General features: G+C 40.4%; 1 protein-coding gene across 2 annotated transcripts; it reads left to right on the top strand.

Moving 5' to 3' along the window:
- Positions 1 to 339: 339 nt before the first annotated feature.
- lmtk3 (lemur tyrosine kinase 3) lies at positions 340 to 17,290 on the top strand. Of its 2 annotated transcripts, none has more exons than XM_057339898.1 (16): positions 340 to 1,020; positions 3,029 to 3,159; positions 4,334 to 4,478; positions 4,558 to 4,628; positions 5,042 to 5,160; positions 5,642 to 5,729; positions 6,121 to 6,269; positions 6,417 to 6,501; positions 6,771 to 6,892; positions 7,036 to 7,185; positions 7,450 to 14,026; positions 14,125 to 14,288; positions 14,931 to 15,076; positions 15,177 to 15,511; positions 15,654 to 15,732; positions 15,950 to 17,290. In XM_057339898.1, the coding sequence occupies exons 1-16, from the start codon at positions 933 to 935 to the stop codon at positions 16,075 to 16,077; spliced, it is 8,577 nt and encodes a 2,858-aa protein (XP_057195881.1). In that variant the 5' UTR covers positions 340 to 932; the 3' UTR covers positions 16,078 to 17,290. The 2 variants fall into 2 exon arrangements, with proteins under 2 accessions (XP_057195881.1, XP_057195882.1); XM_057339899.1 differs by having other exon boundaries at positions 14,943 to 15,076.
- Positions 17,291 to 17,402: the final 112 nt, after the last annotated feature.

The raw sequence follows: 17,402 nt of genomic DNA on the forward strand, positions 1-17,402 counted from the left end.
TCTCTGCTATTCATAATAACAATGATGAATGGCATTGATCAATAACAATGTTTTCATTCTGATCTACGTTTGAGGTAGGCTATGTTTTGTGGACACAAATAAACACAAAAGAAGTGAATTATAATACAACATATATTATAAGATTTCCTTTAATTGGTATTTATGTATATGTATATCCCCTCTGGTGAAAATATTTGGCCTTTTCCAGACACAGACAGAGATTTGCATGTAATTAACTCGAAGGCTACAGAGAATTTCAATACCACGCTACGTGCACCTGTCATCCCAAACGGATCATGTCACCGCACCGTGGAGGTGGTCCGATTTAACGCATTTTGATGCTATCATACCCAAGGCCACGGCACGGGGGCGTCGACGTTGCACAACAGCTCTCCGATCTCATAAACAAACGCCTTTGTTGGCCACCTGAGCGAAGGCACCGCGTAATCACAACGGAGAATACCGTCTACTTACGAAATTCGCAGCGAGGCGCGCACGGCTCATAATTGCGCAAGCTCGCTCGCGTCTGACGTAGAGGGGCTTCGTGGTAAAAAAAAACAAAAAAAAAACATTGCTCCTATAGGCACACATGCAACGGACACAATACATAGGGAAGGACATACGCGAGAATAACGCCAGCAGAAGGACTTCACCGGGTTATTTCCTGCCGTTTTCGACATTGAAAGTGGGATAGTGATGGAGACGCAATAGCAAAAGCGCGCTGGTGCTGATGCTGATCGCAGGATTAGGCTGACACAAAAGAGCGCTCGCCGTGTTTAATTGCTGATTAAAGGAGCATCAGAGGGAGGAAGAGAGTGGGTTTGCACAACAAGGGGACGTTTCTTTATCAGGGGGAGCGAACGGGGAGCCAGGCGCGCGGCGTGGATCGTTGACAGCATCGCTCGAATGGTGGTGCCGTGGACCCCGCGACCATGTCACTACAGTGCTGGGTGATTGATCTGGTGGGGGTGATGTCGTACTTCAACCCGGAGAGAGCACTGGGAGCCCCGCAGAAGGAAGGTAGATTGTTGTTCGGATGCAAGGATGTTATTGATGCGCCGGAGGGGGGAGAAGATGATTAAGGGGATTTTACGGTGTGATGAGAGATGTCTACAGAGTATTTTAAACCTCTGGTTGTGAGTGACTCATGAATGACAACGCTGTCGTTATGGTGTCTCTTCCTAGTTTTAAATAATAGAATATAATTGTTATTTTTACGCATATAATTGACAGCCGCCGCCGCTGTATACAATTATTGCGAGCATACCATGGTAGGTTGCATACTGGCTTCACGTGTATAGGTTTGAGGGGCTTTCTGTCTGTTCTTCTGTTGTGCATGTATGGTCTTCCATTGTAGGCCTTCAAAACAGCTCTCCCCTTTACGATACAGTTAGGCCTGAACTAAATCATGTTTTTACATAACGTGTTTTCCCCTTGAATCATTTTAATGTTTCCAGAGCGTCATCGACTGCACCGTATTAGGTGTGAAGATTTTCACCTGATATTTTCATAGGAATATTAGCACAAATGTGCCAGCAGGCCCTCGTGTTTATTTGTGCGCTTCTGTATGCAGTATGTTGCTAACCATATGGTCAGAGAGAGAAAAAATGCGCACAGGACCGTGTCTGTCTACCAATGTCTGGGCAGCACCCCGAACAATACCAGGTTTAAAACATGAATAATACCCTTAATGTATTCACACAACAGCTGTAACTACCTATTTATTTTCGTAGTTCGTAACCCGAAAAGCGCGAACTGATTCTCTAAAACAAAATGTGTGTATATTATCAGTAAACGTGGCATATAAAAAACGTTGTACTTAAATATAGATTTTACGTTACATTTTATTGGCATACATTATTTCCCAGCCTAGGCATTTGTATTAACAACATTTTTAAGGTGACTATTATGAGTTTTTCTCATAATAATAAGCGGACTGGTAGGCTCCAATAGCAAAATCATGACGCATAAGAGTATCAAGCTAAATTCATGTTGATAATTACAATTGAAGAATTATTTGTAACCACATATTAAACAAAAACACAACGGTTGAGTAAAAATAAAATTGTCCACTAATGAATGGCATTAAAATGAGCACATCTTAAAATGACCTATAAACAGTGTTCGTTCAGGACACGTTTAATAAATGCTTGGTATTGTGTGATTCTTATTTAACAGCTATATTGACAGCCTCATTCAAGATCCGCTTGCCTCCCCCAGATGTGTCCAAAAAGTACTTGTCCTAAAGAATTCTACAATGTGTGATTTTGTTACTTATGTTTTTAGCTATACATGCTTGTTGATGGTATCATTCTTTCATACATATTTTTAAGTTTTGAGAGGACATTCTCCAACAATGGCATGTCTGCAAATGTTGCTACACAAATAGTAAACATAAGGTTTCATGTCAAGGTGATTTTAGTATAAAGGAGATTCATTATTAGCCTCTGGTTAATCACAATACCGTAGGTTCTTTTAACATCATGCCCTCCTCCCCACCTTTTCTCCTTTACAGATGGCTCTCCAAAAAAACGACCAAATTGAGGTACAAAATCAAGTATGGCACCTTTCCTTTTGACCCAGCAACCCTCCAAATACAAAAAAAAAATCTGTTTCAACGATCAAGTCCCCTTCCTTAAAAAGGCTCTTCCCCAAAACAAAACTCCTTTCCTTCTTCTTCAATGGTGACGAGTACAAGGAATGTCTTGTTTGATGATTCTCTGGTTTCTCTCCTTTGCTTTCCTCAAACCTAAACTCTCAGACCCCTCCCTCCACCCAATCTAAAAATGATATGTTCTGGTTTCCTCTGCTTTTCATTGTACTTTTACCCTTCGTGCAATGAAAATTCTTCATTGGATTCCTGTGCTATGTTCTGAATGTAACGCTGCCCTTTTCACTTTCTCCCGGTTAGGGATATACACAATCTCGCTCTCTGTTTTTCTTCTGTTTTATCTTTTGATTGTCAGGATGGATATGTGAAACTCTATACATGCCATCTCTTATTCTTGTTTTCAATTAATTTTTTTAGTCTCTCTGTCCCGGGACGACTCTCTCTCTCCTCCCCCTTATGTGATTATTCTCATCTCCTGCTCTGGATTCGTGTCTTTTGTTCTGTTGCTTCTCACCTGCCTTTGCTGCAAAAGAGGAGTGGGGTTCAATGTAAGTCCCCTTATTGTGTGTGTGTGTTGTGTATGGGATGTCAGTTTGAGATATTGTGTTACTGATATACAGCCGCAGAAAAAATTAAGAGACCGTTTTAAAGCAACATTTCAGTTTTTCAGAATTTACTTTGTATGTGTTTAAGTAAAATTATTGTTTTTGTTTCATTCTGTGAACTAACAATATTTCTACCAAATTACAAATAAAAACAAAATGAAGACTGTAGAAACAGGTAAAAATAACAGAAAATATGCTCTGTATTGTATCTGTCATGATTCTTGGGTGAGGTGAGACACAGTGACAAGGAGAGTAGACCCAAATGCAGACAGCGGTTAAGGGGTTAACATGACATTTAATAACAAAGACAAAATACAAAACAAAGACCCACGTGGGGGTAAACAACAAAACAGAGGCACAAGAACAAGACTAACTAAACTGACAAGACTAAACTAATAACACATCACATAGGGACACAATAAACTAGACTAACTAACATGACCAGAACTCACCCACACGCCACAGTGCAACATAACAGTACAATGATCCGACACCAGACAGAGAACACAGGGGCATTAAATAGAGGGACAAATCAAAGGGGAACAGGTGTGGGGCATGAACTAATAAACAACCAATAACGAGAGATACAAAAGGGCGGGAACACAGACAAGGACCGGAGAGAGTATCGAAGGCCGACAGGGTCAAAATGACTCTCTCCACACATAACAAGGAATCCTGCCGTGATTCTACCACAAGATCAAGAAAGACATGACACGACGAGGCAGAATCACGACAGTTTCAGACCTCAAATACTGCAAAGAAAACAAGTTCATATTCACTTTTAAGCAATACAACAGTAATATTTCTACATGTATTTGAGAAAAGTTCAAAAACTATTTTTATGTGATAACATGGATTTTAATCACAGTTTGCTGTCAGTCTTTCACATTTGCTGACTTTATGCCCCTCACTTTGATTTTGTTGAAACACAACAGACACTGGACTAAAATGACCACAGTTCATCCAGAAATGATGATGTCTCTTAATTTTTACGCGGCTGTAAATAAGCATAGAATTATTTGAGACATACATTTTCTTTGTATTTGAATCCTTCTTTGAATTTAGAAATGAAAAAAGTTATATCAACTTTTTATTTGTCTAAACCAAAATTTCTCAGGAGTTTGATAATGCTGAAGGGGAAGAATGTTCCGGGGCATCCAGCCCTGTTCCAGAAGACAGTTTGTCCTCCTGCCCATCATTACCAGAGGTCTACACCCTCCCGCTGCGGGATAAGACCCGCCCCAACCTACCTAACGGCACGGGTAAACCCACAAACTCTCCAGCTTCCACAGGCAAACCCCTAACCTACCGTAACAGGTCTTTTCCTATTGTATCCAACAGATGGTTCTCAATGTTTCCGAAGGCACACCCTCAACTACCTGCAGGAGATTGGAAATGGCTGGTTTGGAAAGGTAGACACATTTACATTGGATTTATAATGTTATAAACAGGTTGAAATTGACAAAGACCAATGATGGATGTCTAACACAGCATAGAGAGTAGTAATATGATTATATGTAGTAAATATCATTGACCTTCAGGTAGAATAGATAGATTTTTCTGACAAAGCAAAAAATAGATCTTAATAAACATGTAACCTTTGAGATAATGGGCCAATGTCTAAAAGTCTTGTTCTTACTCAGTGACCATCTAAAATTACACTGACCTGAATTTGTACTCCGTGTTAACGGGAGTGGGTCATGTTCTCGGTGCACACTTTCTTAAGGATGTTGATTCACTCTCCTTTCATTTTCTTTCAGAATACTGTGCAGATGTAGTGTAGAAACTTATTTGCTTTTCTCTTTTTCCTCTCTTGTTCTGTTAGGTAATCCTGGCTGAGGTGCTTAGTGACTGCAGTTCCTATCAAGCTGTGGTAAAGGAACTGAGGGTCAGTGCCAGTCCTTTGGAACAGCGGAAGTTCTTGGCAGAGTCAGAGCCATACAGGTCATACTGCGCTGCCATTTTGTCTTGTTCATTGTTTTTCCTCCAACATGTGTTTTCTTTCTTTTTGCCTACTTCATTTTTATTTATTTAATTACCTTATTTTTGTGTCTTATTTATTTATTTTTTGCTTTTGTCTATCAGCTGGTAGGGCGTAATGGTAACAATGCCAAGGTCATGTGTTCCGTTCTTAGGAAAAGCTTGTGCTAAGAGAAAAAATGTGTTGCATATTGCGTTGGATAAAAGCATCTTTCAAATGCATAATATGCTTTTGAATGAATAATGTAACTGCTTAACTGGTTGGCCCTGATCAAGTTGAAAATTATCTCTGGAATGCTACAAAAGAAAAACAATGTATTTATCGGAGCAAGGTTTTAGATTAATTACATTTGCTATCCTTTTTCTCCTTGCTCTCGCTCTACTTTGAGCGTATAACAACATTGACAAAACAACTATACTCATTGATTTTGTTCTTACATCACAGAAGCCTCCAGCATCCAAATATCCTGCAGTGTTTGGGCCAGTGCAGTGAAACCATTCCTTTCCTTCTGGTCATGGAGTTCTGTCAACTGGTGAGAACCACATTTTTTTTTCAATTACTGTCATGGGCAATGAGTCGGATCAGCAGATCAGTGAAATACAGCTGTTGACAGGAAACACAAGCAGAACGAAGTTTGTGTAAATAGTTCATAATCGTAAATCGGCACATTTCATTCAGTGCAACAATTTATGAACAGATTGTGTAAATAAACAATTACAAGTTTGTCGCGCTTGTGTTTCAGTTTGTACTTCAGTCAGATTCCTCAGTAAACATACATTTATTTATATCACTGAATTATGAAGTTTTAGATTGTATACATTTGTTAAATTGTTTAAGCTGTTATGCTTTCATAGTCCTTTTAATGCCTTTGACCAAGCATAATCTAAAGAATTTTGCACTTTCTTCCTGTTAATATTCTACAGGGTGACTTGAAGAGATATTTAAGAGCTCAGAGAAAGTCCGATGGAATGACCCCTGACCTTTTAAATAGAGACCTTTTGACTTTGCAACGAATGGCATATGAGATCACCTCAGGTCTCCTGCATCTCCATGGGAATGATTACATTCACAGGTCAGAATGATGTAGACTACTGTAACTCATAAAATCTGTTGTTTAAATTCAAATCAAGACTATGTGACTAACAAAGACATTCTATGGTTTGTGATTATGAGAACTGATGACTGATGATTCAGTCTTTGATCTGTCTATTTTCTCCAGTGATTTGGCCTTGAGGAACTGCCTCCTTACCTCAGATCTTACTGTTCGGATTGGAGACTATGGCATCTCACACAATCAATATAAGGTTGTAATGATAAAACTTTAGAGCAATAAAACTTTATAGAGACATTATAGAGCAAGCCAATGGTTTACTCTGAATCAGTGCTTTGTGTTGTTTTGTGTAGAGGGCTTTTACAATGTAAAACAGTTTCTGTTTTTCTATTCTTAAATATAGTGTACTTGTATACATTTTAATTGATCACTGTTTTGAAACTTTTGTTTTTGACCTGTTTTGAAACTCTTGAAACATTTTTTTGTTTGTTTTTCATCTTTTCATTTTCCTCACACAAACAGGAGGATTACTATCTAACCCCAGATAAACTGTGGATCCCTCTTCGCTGGATCGCCCCTGAACTTCTGGAGGAGTTTCGTGGGAATTTGATTGTAACCGATCAGACCAAGACCAGCAATGTGTGGTATGTGAAAATGTATTTCAAAAAGAGATAAAGATGAAGAATTAATCTATCACTTGTTCATTCAAATTAATTATATATGCTTCTAGTGCTTAGTTGTTTCTAAACCTCATCTGCTTTGCCTTTTTTATATTTTTGACTGACAGGTCTCTGGGTGTGGTGATATGGGAGCTGTTTGAATTTGGTGCCCAGCCGCACAGACACCTGAGTGATGAAGAAGTACTCACCTTTGTCATCAGGGAACGACAGATTACTCTGGCTCAACCTCGCCTCAAACTCACTCATGCAGACTATTGGTCAGTACTTTTATTGGTCTACTGGTTAGACTATTTTCATGCATGAATTATGAAAACCTCACTTGGGGTGTTTATGTTGTGATTTTATTGCTCTTAGAGCATTGAAAACAAGATTTAAAAAATGTACATTTTTCATTTTCCACATCTGATGTACTGTACTGTGTGTAGGATGATGCACTTTTGCACTTCTGAATGGTGTATACATTTTAAATTCATATTTAATAAAAATAAGACAAGTAATAAGTATGTTGCATATTTTCTTAGGTATGAGGTCATGCAGTCATGCTGGTTACCGCCATCCCAGCGGCCAACAATCAACGAAGTCTTCCTCCTTCTCTCCTCTCTCCTTGCTGAAGAACAAGGACGTCGGAAAAGTGCTAGAATAGATGAGGATGAGGAAGATTACGAGGAACACAATGGACACAGAAGGAGAGGAGAGAGTGAGGAGTCATTTGAAAGACGATGGGATGCACTTCGGCCCCGTGCTTTCCAGTCAGCAGCAAACAAACAACTGAGAGAGAGAGAGTATGGAAGGGAGGACGGCTGCCTCAGGGGGAACGGAAACTCTTTCCCTCTTTTGGACCCTGTGGACAATATGATCACTCCTACTTCTGAGCTTGATGACATCCTTACAGTAACAGAGACAAGCAAAGGTTTAAACTTTGAATACTTTTGGGAAAAGGCCCACGGAAGGAGGGGTTATAAACCCCTTCCTCCTCCGCAACCCATACCAACGCCCAATTCTGCCCACAGGCAAATGTTGGACACACCCACTGTTGTCCCTGTGATCAGTGCTCGCAGCCCTTCATTGGCCAGTGAGTATTACATTCGTCTAGAAGAACATACTCCCCAGGATAAGTCTCCTAGTCTACAAGCAAAAGGGCGATCATTGAAAACAAGTTCAAAGTGTCCTGGGGATTTGGAGCTGGTTGAGCTTCAGACAGGGACTAGATCAACTTTTGGTCAGCAAGATAGTTTTGTAAGAGGCACCTCTCAGACAGTAAGATCCAGCGAGGTACAGATTTTGGTTACAAACACTGGCTTAGTTGAGTTTAGTAGGGAGAGCTGTAACAGGGTGACAGATTATGCTGTTATAGACATTAGTGAGACCCCTGGAGAAGTAAAAGAAAAAGCAAAGCAAAGGTGCTCATGGTCAGTTGGATCTCAAGCAACTGTCCTTCCGCCCAAACCTCGTTCAATGTCCGCATCCTCTGGTAGCCATCTACACTCGCGTCCGCTGCCTGCTCCTCCAATAGGATACACAAGATCATATGGGTTAGATGTCTACTCTGGAACATCATACCCAATAGGCAGAGTTGAGACCTCTGATTCTTTATTAATGAGCAGCTGTTCACTGTCAAAAGGCAACTTTGACCATTTGGGCTTTAATCGGACTCACCAGACACTGCCTCCATCTCCGTCTCTGTCTCCTTCCATTCCACCTTCCTCTGGAGGTCACCCACTGTTACCTCCACCACAAACCTGCCCTCCCCCTCTCCCTCCTCACTACAGACCTCCGAATTGCTCCTCAGAGACATACTCCAGATATAATGCAATGCACTTACAAAGAGACCCGCTAAGCTGTGACAACACTAATGTGAGAAATGCTGACAGAGGCATTACACGATCTCAGTCTCTGTACAATTCGAGAGATGGCCCAGATAGTTACACTGAAGATGATGACTTTTCCAAATTGACCCGTTCACAATCCACAATTCCAAAAATTGAGAGAACATCATCCTCAAGCTCAGAGTATTTACAGGATGATGAGGATGATGATGATTCACCTTTCATGTCACCAGAGAGACCCACCAGTGGCACAACCATTCAGCACACCAGCTTGGCCGAAGAGCGAGACCCTGCTATAGTCGAGCTTTTCTCAAGGGGTATGAAGCGTACCCAGTCCCGCCTTGCCACCATACTTCCTGCCATATGGAGGGAAGATGCAGTGATGCAAAGGGAGCGAGTGGCAGCTGCTAGGAAATCCCCCATACACCTGTTTCTGACAGAGATCTCCAATGACTCAGTGGTCCAGAAAGTAGGAGAAACCTCATGGGCAAAGGAAGGTATTGGAAGAAAAGACAGTGGATTCAAAGGAATGCGCAGATCTCAGTCCCTTGTTACAGAACTTGACTCATCCTCGCAGGCTTGGGGCCCAGACAAAAGTTTTATGACTGGATATGAAGGAAGAGCCAAAAAGAGAGATTTGTTTCTCACAGAGATTGAGACATCTGTGTCGGATTGTGAGGATGCATATGATGGCGATGGCGGGACCCCAGTTTCCCGATTTGGAACCACACCTCATCCTTTTGCACATCCAGGGGATCTGCCAACATATGCCGAAGCTGAGGAGGCTTTCTCAAATGGGATGAAGTCCCATTCCAAAATATCTATTGAGAGTGTCGAAATTGAGCCTAAGAAAGGGGAAATGACTAGAGAGGAATTCTTGAAGGAGATCCAGTCTGCCGAAACATTTCTAACTGAAATTATTACCAGACAACAAAAAATGGATGAGAGTGTCTCACCTATTCCATTATCTCCTGAGTACGAGTCAATATGCATTGACCCAGAGTCATCACAGACAATACAGTTTGAAAAAGAAAGAATGCATACTGGAAAATCACAGAGTGAGACAAAAGAAGCAATTTATGCTCAAGTCACTAAACGGGCTAAAAGGAGTGAAATAAAGGTTGCCATCCGTCCAGAAATTCCAGTACTTCAAATAGCATCTGAGCTACAAAATCTTGAATCAGGACAGTCTGTACATCCTGTCAGTCACTTTTCACCTGGGTCTATCTCAAAGAATTCTGTTAATGACTTCACCCCTACAGAGAAAGTAGCCAAAAAGTTGGAACTTCTTTTGGACCACATATCTCCTGTTATGAAAGAGGAAGAAAATACTGACACAAAACATAATTCTGAAGATGGGTTGGTGTCCGGCATGCCACTTTGTGATCTACAATCTAAGAAGATTGAAGAGATAAACGGGCAATTCCATGATCAATGCTTGTCACGTGACTGTATAAGTGAAGGTCCAATAGAAACCAGGAGTTTGTGCAATCATAATGGTTCCCAACAAGGGAAAGATTACACACATCAAATCACTGGTGATGGCCAAATCCAAAGTGCAGCCGAAACAGATTTGAATAGCATACTTGTTCAGGGAAAAGAGCAACCACAGAGAAAAGATAACAGTGTTTTACCAGGCCTAGAGGTGATGACATCAAATGCAACATTTAAAGAAGTAGATGCAAACATTAAGGGAACGTCTACATTTCCAAATCAGAGCCCAAATAAATTAACCTCTCTAAATCTTACAGAAAACAGAAATTCAGTATGTGACACAACCTCTACAACAGAGATGAAATATATATCAGACATACCCCTTTCGGCAAATCAAAACATCATAAGTCAGGATTTCTTCACCGTGAACAAACAGATAACACAAATGGAAACAGCCTCTAAAGCAACCCTTGAGCAAATCACTCCAAATTACAGGGAACACTGTTCAAGGACAATGTTTCATGAAAAAGACCCAGACATTATAAATGAGAAAATACTTCAGAGTGATTCTTTACTATCTTTAAATGAAACAAGCACAGATTTATTCCATTCACCAATGGTACATGAACCAAGCTCAGATCAGTCACTGTCCACTATGACCCCCTCAGATTCTGTCTTGTCACCTTTGACTTCTGGTTCTCTAGACTGCCTCACACCTGGAGACTCCTGTTCAGGTGGAGCAAGCAGTGGATGGAGAGTCCTGGGAACTGAAACACCACATCGGGACTCTGCTTACTTCTCTGACAGTGACCTGGAAAGTGGTGAAGGTTCAGGCAGAAGAGGCACTGATGGATTTGTTCCTTCCCGTCCGGGTGGTGTTCATGTGGGAGAACGAGGAATACTGATGGGAATTGAGGAGAAGATGGAGATTGAGGATGAAGGACCACTGGAGAATGATCATTTTGATAAAGAGGTGAAAATAAAACAGAACATCCAGGAATTGTGGGGTTCGAATGAAGCAGTCATTCTAAGAGTAGATATTGGGACAGATGATGTAAGAGTTCTAGAGAGTGTGATGGCAGAAAAGGGTCTCGTACACAGTGCTGATAAAACCGTTTTCTCAGGAGACTCTCTGAGTGAAGGCAATGCTGAGTTTATCGCTAGATTGTTCTCCAAAGGAGAGGATGAGACAGTAAAAACATTTCCATTTGCCGACAGCTCCCATAATTCTCTTGTTAAAAATGAGGTCATGTCTCACACATTCTCAAAAGAGAGAATGTTTCAAGATTCAGGTGATGTAGATGCTGGACTGCTTTCTCCTACAGTCTCAGAGCCTCAAAGGGACACTTCAAGCTATCAGAAGGAACTTATTGAACCACCTCAATTCCCTATTTCTGAAAGTGACAATGAACAGCCATCAGACAAATGTAAATCCAGGTTATCACGGTTTTATAGCTTACAACCTGATTGTTCTAAATGCAGCAACAATACTGAGATAAACACAAAACATAGCAATGATGACACAGACTTCAGCACAACCCATTTCATCTGGTCTGAGACAAATGCTAAACCCACAGGAGAAAAGACAAATAAACCTGATATCCAAGACACAGATGCAAATGAACTAGGTTTAAGAAACCTCTCTTATTTAGAGGAGAGTGAAGATGAGCAGACTAAAGAAAGGTCTGAAAGTCAGTTAGCTGTAGGGGAACTCTGCTTCAATATCAAGGAGACCTCACAAAATGTAGCAGAGGAGCAAGTCAGCTGTATGGAGCCCTCAAAAGATAACAGTTCTGATGAGTTTGGCAAAGGTGCTTCGATGGGACTTGAACTGAAGGAGAAGGAGTTATGGAGTGCACTCGAGGAAGATTGTGGCACAGAGGAGACTGTGAAAGGAGAATTCAATTGCCACAGATTTCAGCAGGGAGAGCTACACATTTGGCCTGTGGAAAATGACCAGTGGGCTGCAGCTGAAACTCGGAAACCTGAAGTGGGGCTCGGATCAGAGCTTTACCCAAGTTTTGGAAAAAAGGCATGGGAGGAGGAAGAAAGCGTAGAGGTGAGCCACGAATTCTGGGAATCTGAAGCAAATGATGAACTAGCAGATAGTGAATCTCATCCGTCTGCTGATGGAATATTTGAGGATACCTTTAATGATGAAAGGATAGGACAGGCTGATTATCCACCATCTGAAAAACAAACAAGGGTCATTTCTAGTGGGGTAAAGGAAACTCTTACATCTGAGCAGATACCCGAAGAAAGTCTTGACTTTCCACAAGAGGAGAACATGGAAAATCTGGACATGGAAAATGGTAAACCACAGCATTGTAGTAGACATATCGAGATTGAAGTTGAAAATTTGGAGAACCCAGAGTTGGAGGCACTTGTAGAGCACAGACCCATTGAGATGGTGAATCATCAAACTCAAAATTCTGAGACATGCTCGCAAAATGATGTTAGAGATGAATTCTTTGGGGATGAGTGTAAAGAATTTAACAGGCAACAGAATAGACTCTCTGTGACATCATCAAATAACTCTCCCTCATCGTCAGTTACAAAGCAAGCCCAAACTAATGAGCTTGAACATCTACAACACCAAAAAGAACGTTTTTCTAGTCCCAGCAACAATGTACCAAGGGACCAAATTGAAGCCACATGGGCACCCAAGACTGAAGCAAGCAGAGATTTAGCCACAGACCTTGAGGAACATCAATCCTGCTCAGTAGATGTGTCAAACTCAACTGATTGTTCTCACTTCAAATTAGAACATCCAGAGGATCTCAATACTGAAAGTTGTCAACATGACGTTGAAAGCAATTACTGTTCTCTCATAAACAGGAAAGCACAAGATTATGTCGTTTTTGAAAAAGAAAGACCTGATTCTCCATCTTTCCCAAGTCTCACCACTAGCACTGATCCAGATTCATGCCAGCTTTACAGTAGCAATGTCCAATGTTCAGCCCCTGAACTGATTTCAATGGCGCTAACAGAATTTGCTGTTTCCCCACATGCAGAAGTAGAGAAGTGCCAAAGCCCGAGTAGTTTCCCAAATACAGTACACCACATAGAAATCAAGACTGGTTCGAATCTGTTCTGTGCCACGGATAAAATGTCTACTAAGGGACTCAAGGAGCAGTCAGAGAGTTGTGATGACACTAATGGTTTAGATCAATGTCTTGAAGAGATTGATAGCAGTACCACCACTCACAACAAAGGTATCACTGCAAACTTGGGCAAAAAAACACATACATCTCTCATGGAAGAAAATCACATTCAACTTGAATCAGACAGCGTACAGGTGAACGACAGAAATAGCCTGTCCAAGAAAGTGTCCCATCCACCTCTTTCGCAATGTTCTCTGAACTCCATCCCTGAGTTGTTGATCTCCGAGTGGAAGGATTTGGATGAGGAGCCTCTGGAGGACTTTGAAAAACTGGAGCAGCTGTGCTGCATTTCTGGGGATGAAGAAACCCTTGGAGATCTGTTTTTGGGGAACTTGGATCTGCTGGAGTCTTTGAAGAGAACCCCAGAGCAAAGAACTAGTGATGCTAGTGGCACAAAAATTCAAGATGACTCAGCCTCAGTTTCAGAGGGGCAGACAAAAGAAGAGCTAAAAGAGGAAGTCGATGGGATATCGAGAAGTTCCACAACTGTCTTAGAAAACTCAGAGCAATATGAAAACATTTCTCCAAATGTCCAAGGAGAGGCTCATGTGTCTCTGGATAAGAGAACAGGGCAGCATGTGGAATCGGTTCTCTCGCCGTGCCATTCTACAGATGGTTCCAAAGGGCAGAGGTCACTTTCAAAAATGCAGACAATAAATGGACTGATGATGCAGGTGAGTTAAGAAATATATCTTTTAATGGTATGAAGTGTACTCTTTGGTATATGTTCGGGAACTACCAAAGCTTTTTGCACTTTTATGTTTTTGTTTAGGTTTGTGAGGAGAGGCTTCAGTATTCTCTCAGTGAAAATGTTAAAACCAATGTTCTGTGGGGGTCTACAGTAAGTGACAGCGTCATTCTACACCCTTGGGGAGCTTCTTCCACCTCTTCCACTGAAGAAAGTGTTGTAAGCAAAGATTCTGAAGATGAAGAGAGGTATGTTATGAAAACTGAAAAATATTTAAAAACAAAAACATTAATGAGCTAAATGTGTAGTCATTTAAACTTACAGGACATTTACAGTTAAAGGGGTAGTTCATCAAAAATTTACATTTCTGTCATCATTTATTCACCGTTGTTCAAAACCTATGTATGACTGTTTCTTCTGTGGAACGCAACAGAAGATATTTTGAGGTGTCTTGGTGGTTTTGTGTCCGTACAATGGAAGTCAATGGGGTCCAATGTTGTTTGGTTACCAACATTCTTCAAAATATCTTATTTTGTGTTCTGTAGAAGAAATAAATTCAAACACATTTGGATTTACACGAGGATGAATAAATGATGAAAGAATTTTCATTTTGGGTGAACTACCCCTTTAACGTACCACCAACACTTGTGGTTGCATAAATGATCCTCATAGTATAAATATCTATTCTTGACATGATATTTGCATTTTAAAGCTCTTTTCACTGTCTAAACTAAAATCATCTATGATGTGAGATGTCTTTATTTGATGGTGATCAATGTAAACTGCCGAGAATGATCTGAGCTTTATCTTCTTATTATGATATTCAATATAGCCGCAGGCTCTGGTTGCATCTCTTGCTACTTCAGCTTAGTATAAATGATTTATTTCAGCATTTATTCCAGCAAAGAGGAAAGCCCGCCCTCCTCTCCATCTGTGTCTGTGAGTGAACCCGATGAAACACAGACAGAAGAACTGACTGTGCTTGAACAGCCTGATGTTACTCCCTCACAGCCAGCTGCAAACCAAGCAATGAAAGGTAAAATGGCTACAAAACAAAGACACAACTGAATTAGTCATTTAAGACATATGTTGTACCTGATGCTCATAATTTTGTATTTACATCTCTCCACCTTTAGCTAAGCTGGCCCGCCTCTCTCTAACCCTCCCACCACTCGCCCTCTCTCTTCCTCTCTCACCTAACCCCAAAGGAGGATTCTGGGAGGGAGGCGAGCACAGAGGGGGGAGGAGGAGGGTTGCATCAACAGGCAGTGATCCAGATGAAGACGAAGAAGAGGAACAGGAGGAGGAGTCTCCCAGGCGCGTCATCGTTGTCACGGAAACCGACGTAGACAAGAGAGTAGGTTTGCGTAGCTTGCTGAAATCGCCAAAAGAGCCAGTGGACAAAGAAAACCGTGACCGTGGGAGGAATGTGTCATTTTTTGATGATGTCACAGTGTATCTTTTCGATCAGGTATGAATAACTTCATCTGAGAGGTTCCGCTTTGTTAAGCTTTACCTAAAAACAATCCATGGAAATTGTTTATTCTCAGCAAGCTAATATATTTTCTGGTCTCTTACCTCTTTTTCTACATTTTTTAAACTGTTTATGGCAGGAAACTCCAACCAATGAACTGAGTTCTGGATCTGCAGCTTCATCCCCCAACGGAAGATCCCCCAACAGTGATAGTTTTGGTGAGTGTGCTGGGCAGAACATAATAGGAGTCTGATTTGCAAATCCTTTTATAAATTCAGAAATTGTGATTGTGTGAGACAAATTATAGGCATGTGAATTTAATTTTATGGGATTTTTAATAAATCAGTTCGTATTTACTACAGTTAATTCTGCATACCTACATAAATCAGCTTTTATAATCATCCATCCTGATTTTACTTTTGTATTTATTTTCAGGAGCAAGCAGCCACAAGGCAGCAAAAAGTAAGGACCGCGTGGTAAAGTCAAGATCTCCAACTGGAGTTACTTCTGGCTCGTCATCAAGGTTTACAGTGAGCCCTGCCAATGACCCACATTTAGTGTGACCTGCTCCCCAAACACCCGGACAAAAATTACCCCCCTGGAGTGAATGAGTGGCCCCGTTGTCATCGGTAACTATGACGACTCCTGGAGGTTATTTTTTTAACTACGAGAAAAAGAAAGGACTCCCGTTTCAAAAGGCTGGATGCAGTCCAGGTTTTACTAACTGCATCAGCAGCAGGAGGGGTGAATCCATGCCACACGTAGAAATACCTTCAAAACAGCCAAAAACATTGGAGTTATGTAAAATCTGACATGTACTTTTCGGCTATGCAATGGGAGTCTTATTATGTACCAGCTTAACTGTTCTATTTTCATGGCTTCTTGAAGTACATTTGTATTTGATTCCCCTTAAATAAAGGGGCGCACTTTCTCTGACCAGTACCTGTCTATTTGTGAGCTTAGAAATATTGACATTGTAAATTTGTTCTCATTGCAGTCAGACTTTGTTGTAGTTTGTGGTGGAGGGGGAAGTCCCCTGAAATCACAACTGAGCAGTTCTCGTTTAGCATTTGTACAAACTAAATATCCAAATCATAACAGAATACAAACTCATTTTAAAACCATTTGTTTTAGATGTATGTAGAAGTGCACGAAACATAAAACTGCAACTGGTATGTTTTATACAGTATTTTTATTGCAAGATGTTATTTATTTCTGTATCTGATTTCTGTATGTTATTTATTTATTTATTTTGTTTGTTTGTTGGCCGAATTGACTTCATAAGGTCAGGTAAATTGCATATTTACTTTGCATCAAATTATTTTGGGTTTATGGCATTTGCCGAGTAATCCTATTAACAACCGCCTCAACAAACATATATTCCTACATAGGTACAAACACTTTAAAATACTTTCTCTTATTTAGATATTTCTAGATGTCAATCTGTATCTAATTGTCCTATGATGTGTCTCTCCGCAGGTGTTTTTTCTTTCTATGTATTTGACATCAGCTTTTTCTTTACTCATTTTTAAAGCAGTCATTGTTGCTTGGCATGAAAAAAGAGAAATGAGCAGACATGACGACTATTAGTTGACTTATTTATTGATTCATTAACATTTTTTGATCTTCTCATTCATGCAAATGTCTGAGGTAAACTCCGTAAATTTGTTACATCACTTTCAGCATATGTTTCTTTTTCTGTAAGAAGCAGGAGTAAAAATAACATGGAAACTGTGAAACATTTATTGAACTGTTTGATGATAATAAATTGTTCCGTCTTATAATATGTTTTTTCTGTGATTTATATTTTATTGGTTTTATTAGTTATTAACGTATTTATTATAGTTTTTTCTATAAATAATACAAAAAGCCTGGTTTGCGTGTTTCG

Source organism: Triplophysa rosa, linkage group LG8 (assembly GCF_024868665.1).
Source record: "Triplophysa rosa linkage group LG8, Trosa_1v2, whole genome shotgun sequence".
NCBI lineage: Eukaryota > Metazoa > Chordata > Actinopteri > Cypriniformes > Nemacheilidae > Triplophysa > Triplophysa rosa.